The sequence below is a fragment of the Carettochelys insculpta genome, chromosome 6, assembly GCF_033958435.1.
Source record: "Carettochelys insculpta isolate YL-2023 chromosome 6, ASM3395843v1, whole genome shotgun sequence".
Lineage (NCBI taxonomy): Eukaryota > Metazoa > Chordata > Testudines > Carettochelyidae > Carettochelys > Carettochelys insculpta.
In genome coordinates this window covers 119816576-119834427 of record NC_134142.1, presented here as the reverse complement: position 1 = coordinate 119834427, position 17852 = coordinate 119816576, and the positions used below count along the sequence as shown (strand labels likewise).

The 17852-nt window shown below is 44.8% G+C and overlaps 1 protein-coding gene across 3 annotated transcripts in view; it reads left to right on the top strand.

Moving 5' to 3' along the window:
- Positions 1-17852, top strand: part of KDM2A (lysine demethylase 2A) — a 65105-nt gene that overhangs the window by 20533 nt on the left and 26720 nt on the right. For 2 of the 3 annotated variants that reach the window (XM_074998074.1, XM_074998073.1), the window contains exons 4-9: positions 11012-11150; positions 12579-12657; positions 14291-14337; positions 14709-14887; positions 16386-16492; positions 17194-17287. In XM_074998074.1, the coding sequence (XP_074854175.1) occupies positions 11012-11150; positions 12579-12657; positions 14291-14337; positions 14709-14887; positions 16386-16492; positions 17194-17287 (645 nt within the window). Of the gene's footprint in view, positions 1-11011; positions 11151-12578; positions 12658-14290; positions 14338-14708; positions 14888-16385; positions 16493-17193; positions 17288-17852 lie in introns of those variants that run through there. The other variant, XM_074998075.1, reaches the window with a different exon arrangement.

The window sequence follows — 17852 nt, the reverse complement described above, 5'->3', positions numbered from 1 at the left end:
CATTATGAAACATGCTTAATCTCCTGTTAGTTAAAGAAAAACATGAGGGCTTTTTTGTGATCAGCCTGGAAGAAGTTGCTCCTTCCTACTTTCCCATTTTCATGAAGATGATATATTTATGTGGAACGAGAATAAAAATTGCCTACTTGAAGAAAAATACTGTGGTCACAAAATACTTCTGCTTAGATATCATGGTAAATGGAGTCTGGACGCTTTGTAGCTGACACTGTTGGATGCAATATAAACACTTAGACCTTTTCTAGATGAAGATTTAAAGGTCTGATAGCGTTACTTAGCTCAATGTAATTAACACCTAAAACTCTAGACAGGACCAAACAATTATATTCTAAAACATGCAAAACTGAGTTTTAGCCTTTTAATATCTGTAGCATGGCGTGTGACATGGTCTAAATACAGTTCTTGTAGGAGCATAACTACTTTGGCTAAGGATGTGACTTTTTTTAATTAAAAAAAAAAGAAATCTGCACTCTGGTGTGGATGCAGTTACATTGGTGTAAGGCACCTTCTGACCAATACAACTTGTTTCACTTCCTTTATGGGAATAAGCTGTATGAACGTAAGCACCTTTGTACTGGGACAACTGCATCAACAATAAATGGTTTTATCACTTAAACTACCCAGATGCAAGGTGTGTAACTTTACCTTGTTGAAAAACTCTAAAATTGTGTTACTTTTGATTATAGTTTTAAAACACTAACTTAGATTAAGCTCGGGAACTTGATCTGACATCACATGGTTTAAATCCTAGTCTGGAGTAGGCTTTAGTTCACTTAGTTCATCTAAATTATGTTGAGTAAGCCAATATTCAGAATCTGTTAAGAAGTTAGGACTTTTCGGGGATGGCTCATGGATAGTTTATATTTTCAAGTACGGGTCCCTATGAGTATTTCGCGTGGGCGTGAATGCTCCAGAGACTGGAAAATCTTGCAAGTAGTACCTGGTCCACACCACTCCAGCCATGTCTCCAATTCCTTCTTACTGCCACATGGTTTGAGTGGGAATCCTCAGTGTCTGGAGCTATCCTCGTTTTGTAGTCATCTTTGTAAATATAATTTATGTAGTTTAGCTTATTTTTTTCGCATCCCACAGACAGTCCTACTCTTGAAAGGAGGAGACAATGCCCAGAATTCTGGGATTAAAAACTCTCCTTGTCTTCACTTCTCAGTGATAATCTCTGCCTTTACTGCCTTTAAGAGGCATGTATCACTGCCAAGTGCTGTTGCTTCTTCCCTTCCCAGCCCTTAGAAAAGTGATTCTTAACCTTTGTAAACACTACACCTCTTTCAGGAGTCTGATTTGTCTTGCATTCTTCAAGTCTCACCTCATTTAAACTACTTGTGTCTGATTCTGTAAGCAAGTGTCATGGCCCACTATTACTGACAGTTCTTGCTTTTTTCATTTTGCCATTAAATTAATTATCAATGTTACACTTACATTTCAGAGTGATATGTGAGCCTGTTTTTCACTTGTGAATCTTGTCTGTTGCTGAGCCCTGCTGTCCCATGGCTTAGCTTCATGGGGCTGCATGTGATGTGGGTCTCCAGAGAATTGACCTGCTTGCCACCTGCTAACACCAGCCCTGCAGTTGTGATCAGTGGTTGAGAACCATTGCCCTAGGCAGATGAGAATTTCTACTGAGGAAGCACCCCATGGAGACTCCAGCAAGATTTTGGCTGGGGATACTCCCTGTGCATCATCCACATACACAGGATCAGATAACTCTCATGTCAGCCCTGAGACGGTGAGCATTTAGAGTTCAGTAGCACTCTCTCAGACCTAAAAATAGATCCACCTCTCTTCCTGCATGTAGGAAGAGGTGTCCCTTCCCAACTCCTTTCAAGGTGGGTGAGGCTTTCTGCGCTGGTCCCAATGACTTGGGCCTGCCTGAAGCTCCTGATCACAAAGGGAATGTGTGCAGGAGCAGAGCTGAAGGACTGACATCTGCCAGCACTGATGAAAGTCTGTGGACAAGACTCCTCTTTTGCCCCTCACTTCATCCTCTGCCAGTGGTCCCAGCCTGGCTCCATGAAGACCCACCAACAAATAAGTCTTTCAGTAGTGCTTCTGGAGGAATCAGCAATGGGATGTCTCCTACTCTAGGACAGACTGAAACAGTACTACTCCAAAGGACCTTTTTACTGTCTTGAACCCACAATGTCCTCTCCTTTCAGACTCAGTCCTTTTGAGGGACATTCTGAGTCCGGAAGAGCATACAACTGCAAGGAAAGAGTGACTTCCTAATCTGGCCACAAGACAGTGCTTCCTCCCAGCTGCACTGACAGTACCGCCAGTGGAGCCAGAGCTGCCCTTTTCGCTTGCTGAATCTGATGTCAAGGATGAATTATCTCTCTGGGCAGCGAAGGTGATTAATCCAGACAAGGTCTTCATAGTTTCATGGGCCAGCCTTCTTCACAAGCAGTGTTACCCTGCAGGACATCACTGGTACACAGTGCCTTGGGCACCCTCCAAAGCCACCTTTTAATCCTTCATAACTGGTCCTGGAGGGTTCCTAATGCTTGACACTCTCTAGATCTGTGCATTCTACCAGAGAGTCACATTAACCTTCTAACAAACAGCAACTGGCTCTACAGGAGTATGTGGAGGATGACGACTTGCATCTGCAAGGAGAGAAGTGTATTAGTTGTCCTATCTTGTTTTCCCCACCTCCTTCACCAGCTAAATGTTACTCTTAGTGGTATTTCAAGAGTTGCAGCCTAATGGTGCCATTGTGGGCTGTTTCAGAAGTCTGCTGTAGAGATCTGTAACAATAGATAAGTGCATACTAGATCTCATCTGCAGAGTTCCTTTCCCCATCTCCTTCAAAACCCCATTCCCAGTTCTTCAGACACTACTCAAAAGGAGATCATCTGACAGGAGGTAAACTGTCTGCTCAAAAGGAACTACAGACCAAGTGCCAGCTCAGCAGCAAGGGAGTGTTTTACTCAACCACTTCATAGCTTACAAGAAAACGGATGGAGGTCCATTTTCAACCTACCTCGGTGCTCACGCTGCAAGTGGGTTTTTTCCCCCCTCATGGGTGAGTGTGACATCATGCAAATGCATCTGTCTGCTGCCTGGGAAGTGGAGATGGGGAGAGGAGCCAAGGTATTGGAGGAGGGGAGGAAGAACCTGCAAAGGCTGGGACTGACCACACGGCTCCCCAACCCACCGAGCAAGGCCAGGGCTGGCAGGAGTAGCAAGCAAGGAGCACAGTGTTCTGGTAAATACTTTGTCTAAATTGGCATGCATAATACCTTCTGAGGGGCAGGGGGAGCACACCATGATTTACAAGTCTTGACTTGAAAGATATTTAGCCTCCTGTAGATGTTCACCCATCAAACATTAGCCTTCTGGTAGAACAGAAACACTACCAGTTCGTGGTATCCCATTTCTCATGACCTCTGATACCCATTTATCCATTGCCTATAGCTGTAGGGGGCTATGACAGAGTACATTAAGTGGCCACCATCTAGCAGTACCATCACCAGGGCCTTCACAAAAGTGGCTGCAGAGATGTGATGAAACAACTAAGCAATCTTGTGGTACTTGGACAACAGATTTTTAGCAGGCAGGTGGCAATGGGGAGTTGAATCAGCAGTTTCTGTGTTTCATCTCATGGCATCCTTGCTAATCTAAGTAAATGTGGAAAATTCTGTTCTGACTCCCATGAAGTGTAAGGGGCTACCCTACATTGAGTCTGCCTCCCTGCAGACAGCTTGCATAACAGGAATAGTCTGGATGTAATTTATCTTGACTTTAGCAAAGCTTTTGATACAGTCTCCCACAATATTCTTGTCAGCAAGTTAAAGGAATGTGGATTGGATAAATGGACGGTAAGATGAATAGAAAGCTGGCTAGAAGGTCACGCCCAGCGGGTAGTGATCAACGGCTCCGTGTCGGGATGGCGGTTGGTTTCTAGTGGAGTGCCCCAAGTTTCGGTTCTGGGTCCTGTTCTGTTCAACGTATTTGTCAGTGACCTGGATGAGGGGTTGGATTGCACCCTCAGCAAGTTTGCGGATGACCCTAAGCTAAGGGGAGAGGTAGATATGCTGGAGGGTAGGTACAGGGTCCAGAGTGACTTAGACAAATTGGAAGACTGGGCTGCAAGAAATCTGATGAGGTTCAATAAGGACAAGTGCAGAGTCCTGCACTTGGGCTGGAAGAATCCCAAGTATTGTTACAGGCTGGGGTCCGACTGGCTCGGTAGTAGTTTTGCAGGAAAAGGACCTGGGAGTTGTAGTGGACGAGAAGCTGGACGTGAGTCAACAGTGTGCCGTTGTAGCCAAGAAGGCTAATGGCATATTAGGTTGCATCAAGAGGAGCATTGCTAGTTGATCCAGAGAAGTGATTATTCCTCTTTATTTGGCTTTGGTGAGGCCGCATCTGGAGTACTATGTCCAGTGCTGGGCCCCCAGTTATAGGAAGGATATGGACACACTGGAGAGGGTCCAGTGGAGGGCGACCAAAATAAATAGGGGGCTGGAGCATGACTTATGAAGAAAGGTTGAGGGAATTGGGACTGTTTAGTCTGCAGAAGAGAAGACTGAGGGGGAACTTGATAACAGCCTTCAACTCACTGAAGGGAGGTTGCAAAGAGGCTGGAGAGAGGCTGTTCACAGTGGTCACAGATGGCAGAACACTGCACAATGGTCTCAAGTTGTGGTTGGAAAGGTCCAGGTTGAACATTAGGAAAAACCTCTTCACTAGGAGGGTGGTGAAGCATTGGAATGGTCTGCCCAGGGAAGTAGTGGAGTCTCCATCCCTGGAGGTGTTTAAGTCTTGCCTTGACAAAGCCCTGGTGGGGCTGATCTGATGGGTTTGGTCCAGCTTAGAGCAGGGGGCTGGACTCGATGGCTTTTTTTAGGTCTCTTCCAGCTCTATTGTTCTATGACTTTATGATAACCAAGTCACTTGCAAACCCTGGATAACAGTCCAGGTCTGTCTATCTTGGCTGTTCCACATAGCTGCCTGTACCTACATAAAGTCATTCACCAGGCTGTGTCTCCGTTGTCTGGAATCTTGGCTCCTAATGGTGTGTACTCCAGACACCGCATGAACATGATTTTGACAGTTCCTGCAGAGTCAGGGGTTCATGCACTAGGCAGACAAACCCAGAATACTTGTACGTTGACATCCCTTTTTGTACTTCCCTCACCTGATATGACTATAATCATGGGTACAACCTTCACAGGCTAGCAAACCCGCAGGGGCAGTCACCCAGCATGAGGTATGTGGCTACCTTTGGAAACCACAGCACACATCCATCTCCTGAAATAAACAGCAGACAGACAAGCCTACAGTGCATTACTCCCATTCACAACTGTCATATCTGGATATCGTGACAGTCACCTATACAAACAGGGGCGAAATCCCTCCCACTGTGTGCAGAGGTGAGGTACATGTAGCACTGGTGTACTCTGAGCCACCAGTTTGTTTGACATGCCGACCTCACAGGCACTCAGAACTTCTTGGCAAGCAACATCACCAGACATTTTGCCACTGATCACAAGTGAAAAATTATGCAATTAGACGCTAAGTATCTTCACTCGATGTGATGTGCTATCTTGGACTTGTTCATAACAAGAAGTTGGTTGTATTTCGTAGCAGCATAGGCTCTGGATTCTGGGACAGTGCTCTTCTACTCTATTCAGCAGGCCACCTGAGGTTTGCTTTCCCTTCCATCCCATTACAACCCCAGGTTCTATGAACAATTGGTCACCATGAAAGAATCTGCCAGGCACACGATTTAAAACCATTGCAGTAGACCACAGGCAGCCTAAGGGGCAACTAAATGCTGATCATTTCTACAGCCTGGAATTCCATCCATGCTTTCACTAAGCGTTATGCTTTGGTTCAAACTTCTCCTCATGAAGCCTTTGGAAGTACAATGTTACAGACATCTGTATGACTGGCATCCTTACGCTCCCCTCCTACTCTGAGTACTGCTTTCCAGCCACCCACACATGGAATAACTAGGGGGATCAGCCCTCAAAGAAGACAGAGTGGTTATGTGCCTGTAACTTGACTTTCTTTGGGGGATGTGGTCTCCATTTGTGTTTTGCTACCTATTCTCCTCCTTCTTTCAGATCACGATTGAATTTATGGTAGAGAAGGAGTGGGAGAGGTGATTGGTCTCTCTCTCCCCTTGTGCTCTCAGTGCTGAGCGTGCGGAGAGCCAGGTCACAGGGTTGAACCTGCAGATTTTTCTCGTCTGCAACATGTGATTCACGTGCATACTCGCATAGAGAATACAGCTGGTGGGCACAAATGTCAGAGCTTTCAGTTACAAGTAACTTCCATTTATTTACTCACATGCAGCTCTCCTGTTGTATTGCAGCACCCTCTGCTATTCCAGTCCTTTGCTGTCCTGGGACAATGTTTGCTAATGATCATAAATTGCAGTCCTGATTCCTTGCATAGGCAACCAGATGCTCCATCTGTGGGGTACTAGTTTGCAAGTGACCTGCTTCTCTTGAGCTGCTCCTGTGCCTTTTAATGTTTCCATCAGTTTGTACCAGAAACTTCATTGCAGAAATGAGATCTACTTTACCCAAAGCACTTAAAGTGGCTGCTTCAGTTATCTGGTACTAGTCTATATCTGGAGTTGGGCAGAGTGCAAATTGAATGTAGGCCACAGTCTCCATCCTTCTGGCCTATATGAAGGTGTGGTTCATGGATGGAGCCTGATATGCTCTTAGGCTTCAATACGCCCATGAGCTGTTCAGATCAAGATTCAGCATTGCATGCTGGGGCCTGTAGTCTCTTCCCTTTCTGTATTTAAAGGGATGCTGTCAATTATTGTTATAGTAACCTTACGTGATACAAGTAAAGAGTAATGCAAGGGGAAAGGGTATGTTTTCTGGTAGGACATTTGATATTTCTTGTGTAGTCGGTTTCCCTCTTGTCTATTAAGGGAGAAAACCACTAACAGCAAAAATATCTTTAGTTAAACCTGTTCACAAGCAGGTTAATTCCAACATAGTAGTAGAATCACCAAAAGCTGCCAAAGCATTGTTTGCTCAGTTTCCACTGCTGCAGCTGAACTATTGACTGTCACCTGTAGCTGGAGATGTTAGAAACAGCTTCCTGTATGACCTCAATTTCCAATGTAACATCATCATACAGAAGGGAAAAGCACCATGTCTAACTTGCCTGCAACAACCTGTAAACATAACTGAGAGAGGTTCCTTAAAACCCTCAGACTTTCTCTTCAGCATAGGAATTACTTTGAAGTACAGGTTGAACCTCTGTAATACAGAACACTCTAGTCTGGCAACATCCATAATCAGTCATAATTTTAGTTAGCCGGAGGTGTGGCCAAGCTTCCCATGCTGCCATAAAGTTTGTTTACAGCCACCAGTTCTGGTTCTGTGTTCTGTGCTGTTGTTTATCTCTAATTTATCCCTAAATGTCTTCTGAAAACCCCATAAGCAGTGAAAGTATTAGTAATGGACAGTATTGATCTCCTGTGGTCTAGCAAATTCTCCTGTCCGGCACTGGTCAGGTCTTGCGAGTGCTGGACGAGAGAGGATCAACCTGTTGATCTCCAGTGTGATTGTCTTATAAATATGGCTGTCACATTTTTTCACTTTCAGTTTGGGTCTGTGTGCCCCCAGTCAATGCTGGTAAAATCTAGAGCTAGCAATTCTCTCGGGAGGTGAGCAGAAATGAAACTTCCGTTGTCTGAGCTGGGTTTTGATTTTGTGCGACTGCCAGACTTCAACTACTTCCCTTGGCCAGCTTCACCCCTGCTGTGTAGAGTGACTAATGTTCTGGCTTTTCAGGAGAATCCCCATTTTGTAAGGATCCTGGCAGATCATTCCCTTCCTTTGCACAAGCTAAGAGCAGAGGGAGAACTGGTAAAGGAGTTCTTTGGGAAGCAAGGGAAATGAGATACTGTGCCAGTGTTGATTGAGTGGCGAGATCCAGGCTTACATTGTAGAGATGTATTATTTTTATATGTGCATTGGAGGTGGGGAGGGTGTAAATAGTCTCAAACTTGTTATCCAGTGATACAGTAAACAGACTAGGATAACACTTCACTTCTTGATCTGGGGCTTTCCTCTTTTTGACCCTCCCAGGGGACAAGAGCCAGATCCCAAGGGGTTAAAAGGAGCTGGTCTCTTTCACTCCCATCTTGCAGGAGGTGGCACGCTGCAAGTGTGCATCTTGCAATGAACACAATGTGGTAAGCCAGTCACTATTGCTTCTTCTGACTACTGTCAAATCCTTCCAATGCCTCCTAATGGGAGGCTTGCTGCAGCTGGGAGGTGGGCTTACAGGGCTTCTTGCTAAAGGGGATCTGCATTTCTAAACGTTTTAAGAGTTAAACAAGAAGCACAGCATTTTGCTGTGCAGTAATGTAGCTCTGGCCTTATCTTCACTAAGGAGTCTTTACCTGTTTTTTTTTCAGCTGTGGTACAGCTGCACTGGTGCTCAAGTTTCTAAAGTACATTAACTGCTAGTGTGGTTGGGAGATTGAGGCTTGAAGGAAACCTTTCCTGAATCAGTGTGCAGGCCCAAATGTTTCTTGTCTCTTGAAATAGTGCTTGTTCCCAAGCCTTGAATTTAAGACCACAGATTTGTTGTACCACTGTAGCTTGAAATCCTGAGCTAAAGTTGCATGGTGTAGGACTCTTAACTGTTGTGTTAAACTGTTAGGTATGTGTGGATGCTGTCATGGTGAAAAATAAATAAATTAAGGCTAAAAGGGACCATTTTGATTATCTGCCCCCGATTCCTGTAACATAAGCAGTATAAGTTCATACAGGATCATTTGCATTAAGCTCATAGTTTCTGTTTAGCCTATAGTGTATCTCTTAGATACCCAGCTTTGATTTTTAAAGTTTTCAAGTGATCAAGAATCCAAGGATGAGATTGGTAATTTAGCCTCTTGTCCTGCAAATACACCTGCATGTATTGTTTAACTATAGCAGAACTACTATGAGTATTCCCACTGGGCTAATAAGTGCTTTTCTTAGGAGCTACTATGCAAAATATAGTTTTGAAACAGCAACATTGAAATTAATTCTATGTGAAATCTTCATTTATATCTGTTAGTATTGAGGCCCTGGCTTGATCGTGTTTGTACACAGATAATAAAATTAGGCTTACTGCTGTCTTAATTTCTCCTAAAATGACCTTAAATGTAAAGAGCGTTTATCTTATTTTAAAAAAATCAAAATTTTGTTGAACTGAGAACATTGTTTACAATTAGTTCCTGAAATGTCTGACACTAACTTTCTCTGGAGATGCACACACAACCTTCTACAAAGTCTGCAGACAAGTTTGAGAACAAGAAAACTGTAGAATATTTAGCAAGTTAATTTTTATAACCATTCATTATTTTCATGTTGTTGCATGTCTTGCTGGTAAGTTTGACACACCCCAATTTAAACTAGTGTGACTTTTTATGAATGCCATGCTAAGTAAATAAGGTATTATCAGGTGGGTAAACTTTTATGGTTGGATGGTAGAAAATATCTTCTAAGTCAGTGGTTTTGAAGAGTATTGGTGGATCAAACGTGTAAATGACTTGCAAATTAAGGTAGTCAAAATAATCCACTGTCAAACTACATCCTTTTTGCATCCGTTTAGCTAAATTGTTTTAAGAAGTGCACCTTAAGCTAAATCAGTGCAACTTTCTCATGTGGCTATAGATTTAGGATTCTCCTTGTTCCAAAAAGCATTGTCTAAATGGACAAGGCTGAAGGATGGCAAGGATGAAAGATACAATGTACAGTGATTGGGATTGTTTGGCAAGTAAATTGTGACTTAAAAATCCTGGTTTTGTGTTTACGTACTGCATTGGGGTACTTGAAGAGAATGGAATGCTAAGGAGAGTGGAGCTAGCAGCAGAGTGAGTGAGAGCTGAGGAAGGGAATTGGGTCGAGTCAAATGGCAAATTGGATCCCAGATTGAACCTGCTAGTAGTTCTGATTATCACCTCTATGTCCAGAGGTAGTGATGCCTTCTGCTCAGGGATTTCTCTCTTGGGATTTGCTCTTTACATGCAGTTTCCTTCTTTTGCTCCCTCATTTCCCAGCTCAATTAACTGGGATGGAGAATCAGATCTGAACCAATGGAGAGGGCCCAGGGATGAGCCTCACCATCTCTCTCCTGTTCCACTTCCTTTGTTCTAGTTACTATGTCTGCTTGCAGAGCACTGTGGTCTCAGGAGCATTTTTATGCTGGTATCACCTATTTCCTGTCTATTACTAACTTTTTTGTGCCAACAAGGCCAACGATGAAAACGTACCTGCATTGTTTGTGCAGGGTAATCAGTAATATAGTAGGTTTGCTGGAATTTAAATTTACAAAAGACAATATTCTGTTTCCCACTTCAAAAATTGATGAGTTTGTAGCCCACTAACTTGTTTGGTGAAAATTGGCAGAGAAATAGAGGGATTGACCTTGCTTGGCATGAATGACTAGCTCATCCCTTCCTTGGGATTTTTTTTGGAGGGTAGTGAAGAGTAATCCCATTTGTCTTTTTCCCCCTCCCCCATGTGCTTTAAAGTGCAGGAACCTATAAGCAGCAAGGGGAATAAATACGGAGTTACAGGTGCATGCTTTCTGGTCATGGGGGCAGAGTTGCTTAGTTAGCTGTTCTTGTTGTTGCATGGCCTACATCCAGGCAACTGACCACAATAGTTGATGATTCTTCCCTGAGCAGAAGAGGCTGGGGGAATAAATGAGTGTTAGCAGTGATAGATATTACAGAGTAACACCAGGATAGTATGTAGCTAACAACGATTCCTTCTTTCTGGGAGGGTGGAGTGCTCATTCCCAATGTCATGCCCATCAGGTGATGTTGAGGCCCTCTGAAACCACAAGTTAGTTTTTTTTTTTTTTTTTTTTTTTGTAAAGCTGGAATGCATCTCCCAGCAAGGTATCTAAATTAGGGTTATTGGGACAGTTGGGAAGGGAAGTCAGCTGGCTGCTTGGCACTCATCTACAGCTGTTCTCGTCCTCTTCTTTCTCTCCACAGCGTGGCACAATGAGGCGGCGCTATGAAGATGATGGCATCTCAGATGATGAAATTGAAGGAAAGAGGACCTTTGACTTGGAGGAGAAACTCTCAACCAACAAGTTCAATGCCAACTTCGTCCTCTTTATGGAAGGCAAAGGTCTGTGCTCCATATTCTGGGCTGCTCTGCCTGCACCCCTGCTACTGCAAAGTTCCTGGAGAGAAACACTGTGGGGGAAAAGTGCCCCTATGAACAAACCGTCTGCTCAGAGTGTTCCCCACGGTCCTGACTCTTGTGGGAAGGAGGGAAAACTACTTTTCTAGTAGGCGAAGAGCTCCTTTCCTCCCGTAGGAGCGCTTTCCTAGGTGCTCAGGGTCTTAGAGGACAGAACTCTGAAGTTGTGTAGGCACCAGCTTGATTGGTGGTTACACAACTACTGGTAAATAAATCAAGAGGTTTGCCTTGGTTTTTATTTTCTAACTCCTCACCACCACCAGCCCTCAATATTTTGGGCCTCATACCCTGCTGTTGGAGATTTGTTCTCCTCTGTGAGCTGCTTGGCTTTTAAGATCCAGCACCCCAAAAAGTCCCCCATGTCATCCCTGTTAAGTGGCTGGGAAATAGTGGTACAGGCTAAGTGAAGTCTCGGCTCTAGTCCCCTCAGTGTTCTTGCCAACGAGCCAGCAATTGGCAGTCCAGTCCTAAGAATGGGTTTTGAAGCTTCTCCCTAGCGAATCTCTGCCTGAAACATACTGACCAAGGGTGGAACCAGGTCTCTAGTTTTGCCTACCCAGGTGAGGTGAGGGTCATATGTGAACTTATATGTGCCCGTGTATGATGACCAAAGATTCTAGAAATCAGTTTGCTGTGGGAAAATGTGGAATTTGCATTTTTAGAGACTCTTCAGTTTTTACATTTTGTGACAAAATAAAAATGCATATAGTGGAAAGCCAAATTATCCAAACCAATTTGGACTGGGGCGAGATCAAATAATCAAATTTGGATAATCAGGAGAATGGGTGGGGCTTGGGCTGTCAGCATAAAAATTGTAAATATGGCAATAAAATGTGTTCAACTGATATATACATGTATTGACTATGGAACTGCAGGTCAGAGTTTCGTTTTAATTTCTGTAAAAATGTGGACTTTTATGTGTTTGTATTGGACAATTTTGGTTTGGGGTTTTTTTTTTTGTTAAATCACAAGCTGGGATCCTTGATCCCACCACTGTGAGCTAGGCTGTAAATGCAGAACCTCAGAAAGGAGGAAGTCTAATAGGTTTCTTAATGGCCTATTTTGCTTTAACTGAGTTTGGGAAATCATGATAGCAAAAACTCTTATTTCCCTGTTTGTCTGGCTCAGCTGTAAGAGGCCACATGCTGTGGCCTGCCCTGCTTGTGTCAGTCTGGCCCATGCCTATGGCAGGGTGCCCACAGTTGAGTAGGATGTTACTTGAAGATGAAATTCTGTAGGAGAAGGTGGCCAACCCCAGTTCTTTGAATTCCTTATGCCACCTCCCCCTTCCCTGCTTAATATCCCCAGTGTCTCTGTTAATACATCCCCTTTTCTCTTCTCACCCCATGGCAGACTTCAATGTTGAGTATATCCAGCGGGGTGGCCTGAGAGACCCTCTGATTTTCAAGAACTCCGATGGGCTTGGAATAAAGTAAGTGAGGATAGGAAAGGGTGGTTTGACTAGCCTAGCTGACCAGTGGTTGTACTAGAGAATAAACCTAGAGGCCTGCCAGGGCCTTTCCACCTGAGGGCGATCTTTCTATCGCAAGCGGTATCTGTGGATGCTCTCCCAAGAGTGGCCAGTTCAGAATCTAGTCCCGCTGCCCCCACGTTCAACTGTGAGGGAACAGATTCTGGTACCTACACCAATGCTTTGTCCCACTTGTTTTACCATGCTTTTGACATATATGGCTAACTGGGCTTCCACCTGGGTAGTTTTATTTCAATTGCTGTTGTGCCAGAACACAGAGTGAAAAGACGACGACTGCTTGGCTATCTGAGATAGGGAGAGTTGGGAGAGTTACTGGAATGGAATAATCAGTGGAATGAAGATGCTGTGAACTTCAATTTGCTATAGGGAGAGGCCAGCCAATAGGTTGGGAGCATTCCACTTAGAAGACAAATACACTGTAGGTCTCTTTGGCTTTGGCTCTTCCTGAGTGACTTGTGCCCCACACTGAGTTCTGGTAGGTTCCTTGGGCATGGCTCTTTGCTTGGTTGGATGGAGGGAATTAACTGAGATGCTCCCAAGAGCTGTGCTTCCATGGTGCCAAGTGAGATGTCACTTACAATTGGTCTTAAATTGCTCATCCCTCTTTCCTTGTATGCTGTGATTCTCTTAACGCTGATGGCATTCCAATTAACCCCTTAGAGATGAATGAGACAGTTTACCCTTTAGAGCTCTTGTTTCAGACTCCCCGAAAATTTATACTTACTCTGCAGAGTTTTTTTTCCTACTGGTATGAGACTGCTAGTTGTGGGGATGACTTTTTAACCTATTATAGTTATGAATAAACTGGAAAGAAGCTATCTCAATTAAGGCCTGTTTGTACGGGTATAATGGTCCACCCAGGTTGGGATGCGTAGCATTGATTGGATCAGTGTAGTTAAAACGTCATAATTCTGGTGTGTTAGCTAGTGCTGTGCGATTCAGTTCACACTTTGAGAGGTTTCTTTTAATCATGGTGGCTAGAGACTTAGGCCCTGCGTACAGTGGAACTATTTATGCCAGGATGGCTGCACTGGTACAGACACTCAGGGTAGATGTGTCACATTAGTGTGGTGTGTCTTATCCTGGGTGTCTACGCTGGTACCTATCACAGTATAGAATGGCCATAACTTTGACTTTTTAAATGAAGGCTGAGGCTTATTTTACACTAAAATTAATTTGACCTAGTTATGTTACTCAAGGGTGTGAAAAATCACACTTCTCCCTAGAGCTGCTATGCAATGGGTGTACTCACTGGTGACTAGTTATCTACTCCTAAACTAGTCCCCTTCTGACAGTTGTACCTAGCATTTGCTTGTTGAGCAACCTGAATGGATTTTATGTTTGCAGGAGATTGTTTGCGCACACTGGCTTGTGTGCTGCTGTAATGGCTCTTTTGGCTGCCTTCAGAGGCAGAGGGGGAAGCCTATAGTGTTCTATAGGGGAGAGCAAGATAAATGTGGGTGGTGGGGGAGGGTGAAGATTTTGCAATGCCTATCTGAGGCCAAAGGCTACAGGAGGGAGAGAGGCCTGTGGTGCAGAAAACAAGGGTTTTAGTTAAGTGTCTGTCTTGCAGGATGCCAGATCCTGACTTCAGTGTGAATGATGTGCGACTGTATGTAGGTAAGTGTTTCCTGCTGCCTTGTGGCTTGGCATGGCATTAATTGGCCACTGTGACTTTCAGAAAGGGCATGGGGAGTAGTTCAGGCTGTTGAATCCATGAGCTAGAACAGTCTTTATGGCTCCCTCTGCACATGGCTCGCTGGGCTCTAATGGCCCATGGGCTTCACTCCAAAAACTCCTAAGCAGCTTCTGGTCGCCCTGGTGTAGATGAGGACCAGGTCCTTGGCATGCTCCTGCAGGAGTGGGATTGACCTTTTGCGCAGATGGGTGGGGCTAACACATTCATCCCTCAAAGGCCTCTCCTCTTGTGCCCTGGCATGTCTGTTTGTGGATGCTTGTGCGTAGCACTGATGTCTGTTTTGCTCCGGCAGGGAGCCGGCGGATGGTGGATGTCATGGATGTGAACACGCAGAGGGACATTGAGATGTCCATGGCACAGTGGGCACGCTACTATGAGACCCCCGAGGCAGAGCGGGAGAAATTGTATAACGTCATCAGCCTGGAGTTCAGCCACACGAGGCTGGAGAACCTGGTACAAAGACCTGCTACGGTCAGTAAAGTTCTCTTCTCCTCCCCCATTTCCATTTATCTTGTTAAAGACAGAGAGCTCAGCCTGGCCTCTCCATACTGAAGAAGAGAGCAGCTATAGGCCTCCCTATAATGCTCACAGGGTCAGGAAGCAGCTGCTGCTTCTGCACACTCAAAGAGCAGCTTGAGCTCTATGCGGGCTTTGGGCTCCTATGTTGCTGCAGACCTTACTAAAGTGGTGAGGAGTGCAGAAAGAATGGGTAGGATTACTCTGGCATCCTCTCACAGACCAGCCTGTCTAAATCTACAAGACAGTCATTGTAGAGGCAGAATTATTTGTAGCTAATGAGAAGTTGCAGTGAAAAGTGACAGCCTGCAGGGGGGAGATGAGGCGTTCCCACTGAGAACAGTGGTGCAACCTCTATTGCTGTTAAAATTTTAGGAAGGAATACACAGTAGAGCACATTCAAGTCTGAATAAAGGACTCATGGGCTAGCCCAAGGAGGGGATGGACTGGGTCACTGATTCCCAGCCTCATCCTGTCAGGCTGGTTCTGCTGCCTGACAAGACTGTGCCTGCTTCCACATCCAGCTGCATGCCTTGAGCTGCTACTGAGCTTGGTAAAACTTTCTTGCATCTCCGGAGAAGCCTCAGTCCCACTGTTAGTGGGAGCATAGGAAGCCAAATGGGAGGTGGGAATTCTGACAAAGCTGCCCCGGAGCTCCACATCAGGTCTTTCTGGTTTCTGCTGCCTCCTGGAAGGGAGGCAGGTTGCAGGTGCTGGAGCAAGTTCAGAATTTTTGAAGTAATATTTGTTGCATGAAATATGAAAATAACCTAGCCTGGGCAGTGTTCCCTGTGTTGGTTTTATGCTGTCCTTGTATCTTTCATGTGCTGCAAAAACTGAGTGTTAACAAATGCACTTTGCTATGTAGAAGTTTCAGGGAGTGGTAGGGGAAGCTGGAGATTTTCACGGCCTGATTAGACAGTGGGGGTGCTTAGAAGCACACAAGCAGGATATCTGTTAATATTATGAAGCAGTGAATGTTGATTGCTAACAACTAAATTCCCTTAAACCTAAAGACAGGTCTCACTGAGATAAATCTTGAGTAGTTCACACCTCAGCTATTGTTTCTGGCTCTCTGCACACTCAGACAGTGCTGCATTATGTATGCAACCATAAGTTACAACAATTTGTTGAGAAGTTAGATTTCAGAGCATGGCTCTATGGTGAGGGTGACCTACACACTGGATTCTTCAGAGCTGTGGAATGCATGGGACCCTGGAGTCCAGTCCCAAGATTGAAGTAGCAGTGCTGGAAAAGTGGCTAGTATCTGTGACACCTGGTCATCCTTGAGACTGTTATCACTGCAGTCACAGCATACCTCTGTAGTACCATATTTGTTACGTGACCTCTGGAGGTGTCATATTGGTCACATGTCCTCCTAGTAACACTGGTACCTTGGATGAGATCCAGGGACCATCTTACCAAGCTCAGGCCTAACTTCGCTTGATTGCAGGTGGATTTGATCGACTGGGTCGACAACATGTGGCCAAGACACCTGAAGGAGAGTCAGACAGAATCCACGAATGCTATTCTGGAGATGCAGTATCCCAAGGTGCAGAAGTAAGTGACCTTGAGAAGCATGTGTGCTTAGCTCCTCCTTTTCTGGTGGATCTAGGAAGTGAGGCAATCACTGGAGGAAAACGGAATATGGCAGGCAGCTTGTTATTGAGGAGTGATGAGAGAGTCTGTCCCTCTACACCTGACCCCGCCGTTACTGTTTGCAAATACTGTTAAAACAGCAGATCTATAAACTACTCCAGCCTCTGGGCAGTTGCATAAGTTGCTGTGTCTTCAATGCCCTTGATGAAACTTGCATGGCTTGTCATTCTAACAGAGCATGTTGAATTCGACAAGTTGCCAAATACTTATGCTCCTGCCACAAAAGCAAGATGAGGCCAATGATGGACTTCAAGGATCTTTTAGAGTCCCAGAGCTTGTAGGAAGCTGAGGAAGGAAGTTTTTTCCTTTTGCCTGTGCTACAGCTGCTCTGGTGGATTTGGTTTCCTGATGCAAATGAACTCTGCCATGATTGCCAGCAGTCTGTTATCACTATAGTATTTAGCCCCAATTGCTGCACAGTCTGCATTTCCCTGGAGTCTAATACACTGAGTACTTGTCCCTGCATGCCACTCCCCACCTTACTTCTCCAAACACCCTTGAGTATGCTGCAGCTGTTGGGATTTCACAAGAGACTGCTTTAAAACCAAGGTATGTGCTACTCATCTTTATTCTGCTAATTTCTTCTTCCTGTCTCTGGTTAGGTACTGTCTGATGAGTGTTAAGGGCTGCTATACAGATTTCCATGTGGACTTTGGCGGCACCTCCGTATGGTACCACATCCACCGAGGAGGAAAGGTATGAGGGCAGCCCCTGTGAGGCCTGCTGCTGATGCTTTGTGGGGGTCTTTAAAAAACAAGCAGGGTAGGGCTAAACTTACAAAGTCTTGAGCTTCAGGGAAGGTCTGGCCTTTAAACTAGGGTGCTTTTCTGTAGGATTGCACAATGAGTGTGACATAAGTCTCTACAACTAGCTGTCTGGATTTCTAAAGACTAATTGGATTGCCTTCAACCAAAGCAGCTGGCTAAAGATCTTACATTGCAAACTGGTACCCCTAAAATGACAAACAAATAGCTGTACTAAGTCAGATCAAAGGTCCATCTGGCCCAGTATCCTGTCATCTGAGAAGGACAAATGTCAGGTGACCCAGAGAGAGAACTGAACATGCAGTCAAGTGATTCCCACCCCCTGTAGCCCATTCCCAGGCTAGGAACAACATCCTTGTCTATCTTGGATAATAACCATTGATGCACCTGTCCTCCATGAATTTATCTAGTTCTTTTTTGAACCTTGTTAGTCTTGGCCTTTACCACATCCTTTGGCAAGGAGTTCCACAGGTTGACTGTGGGTTGTGTGGTGGTTG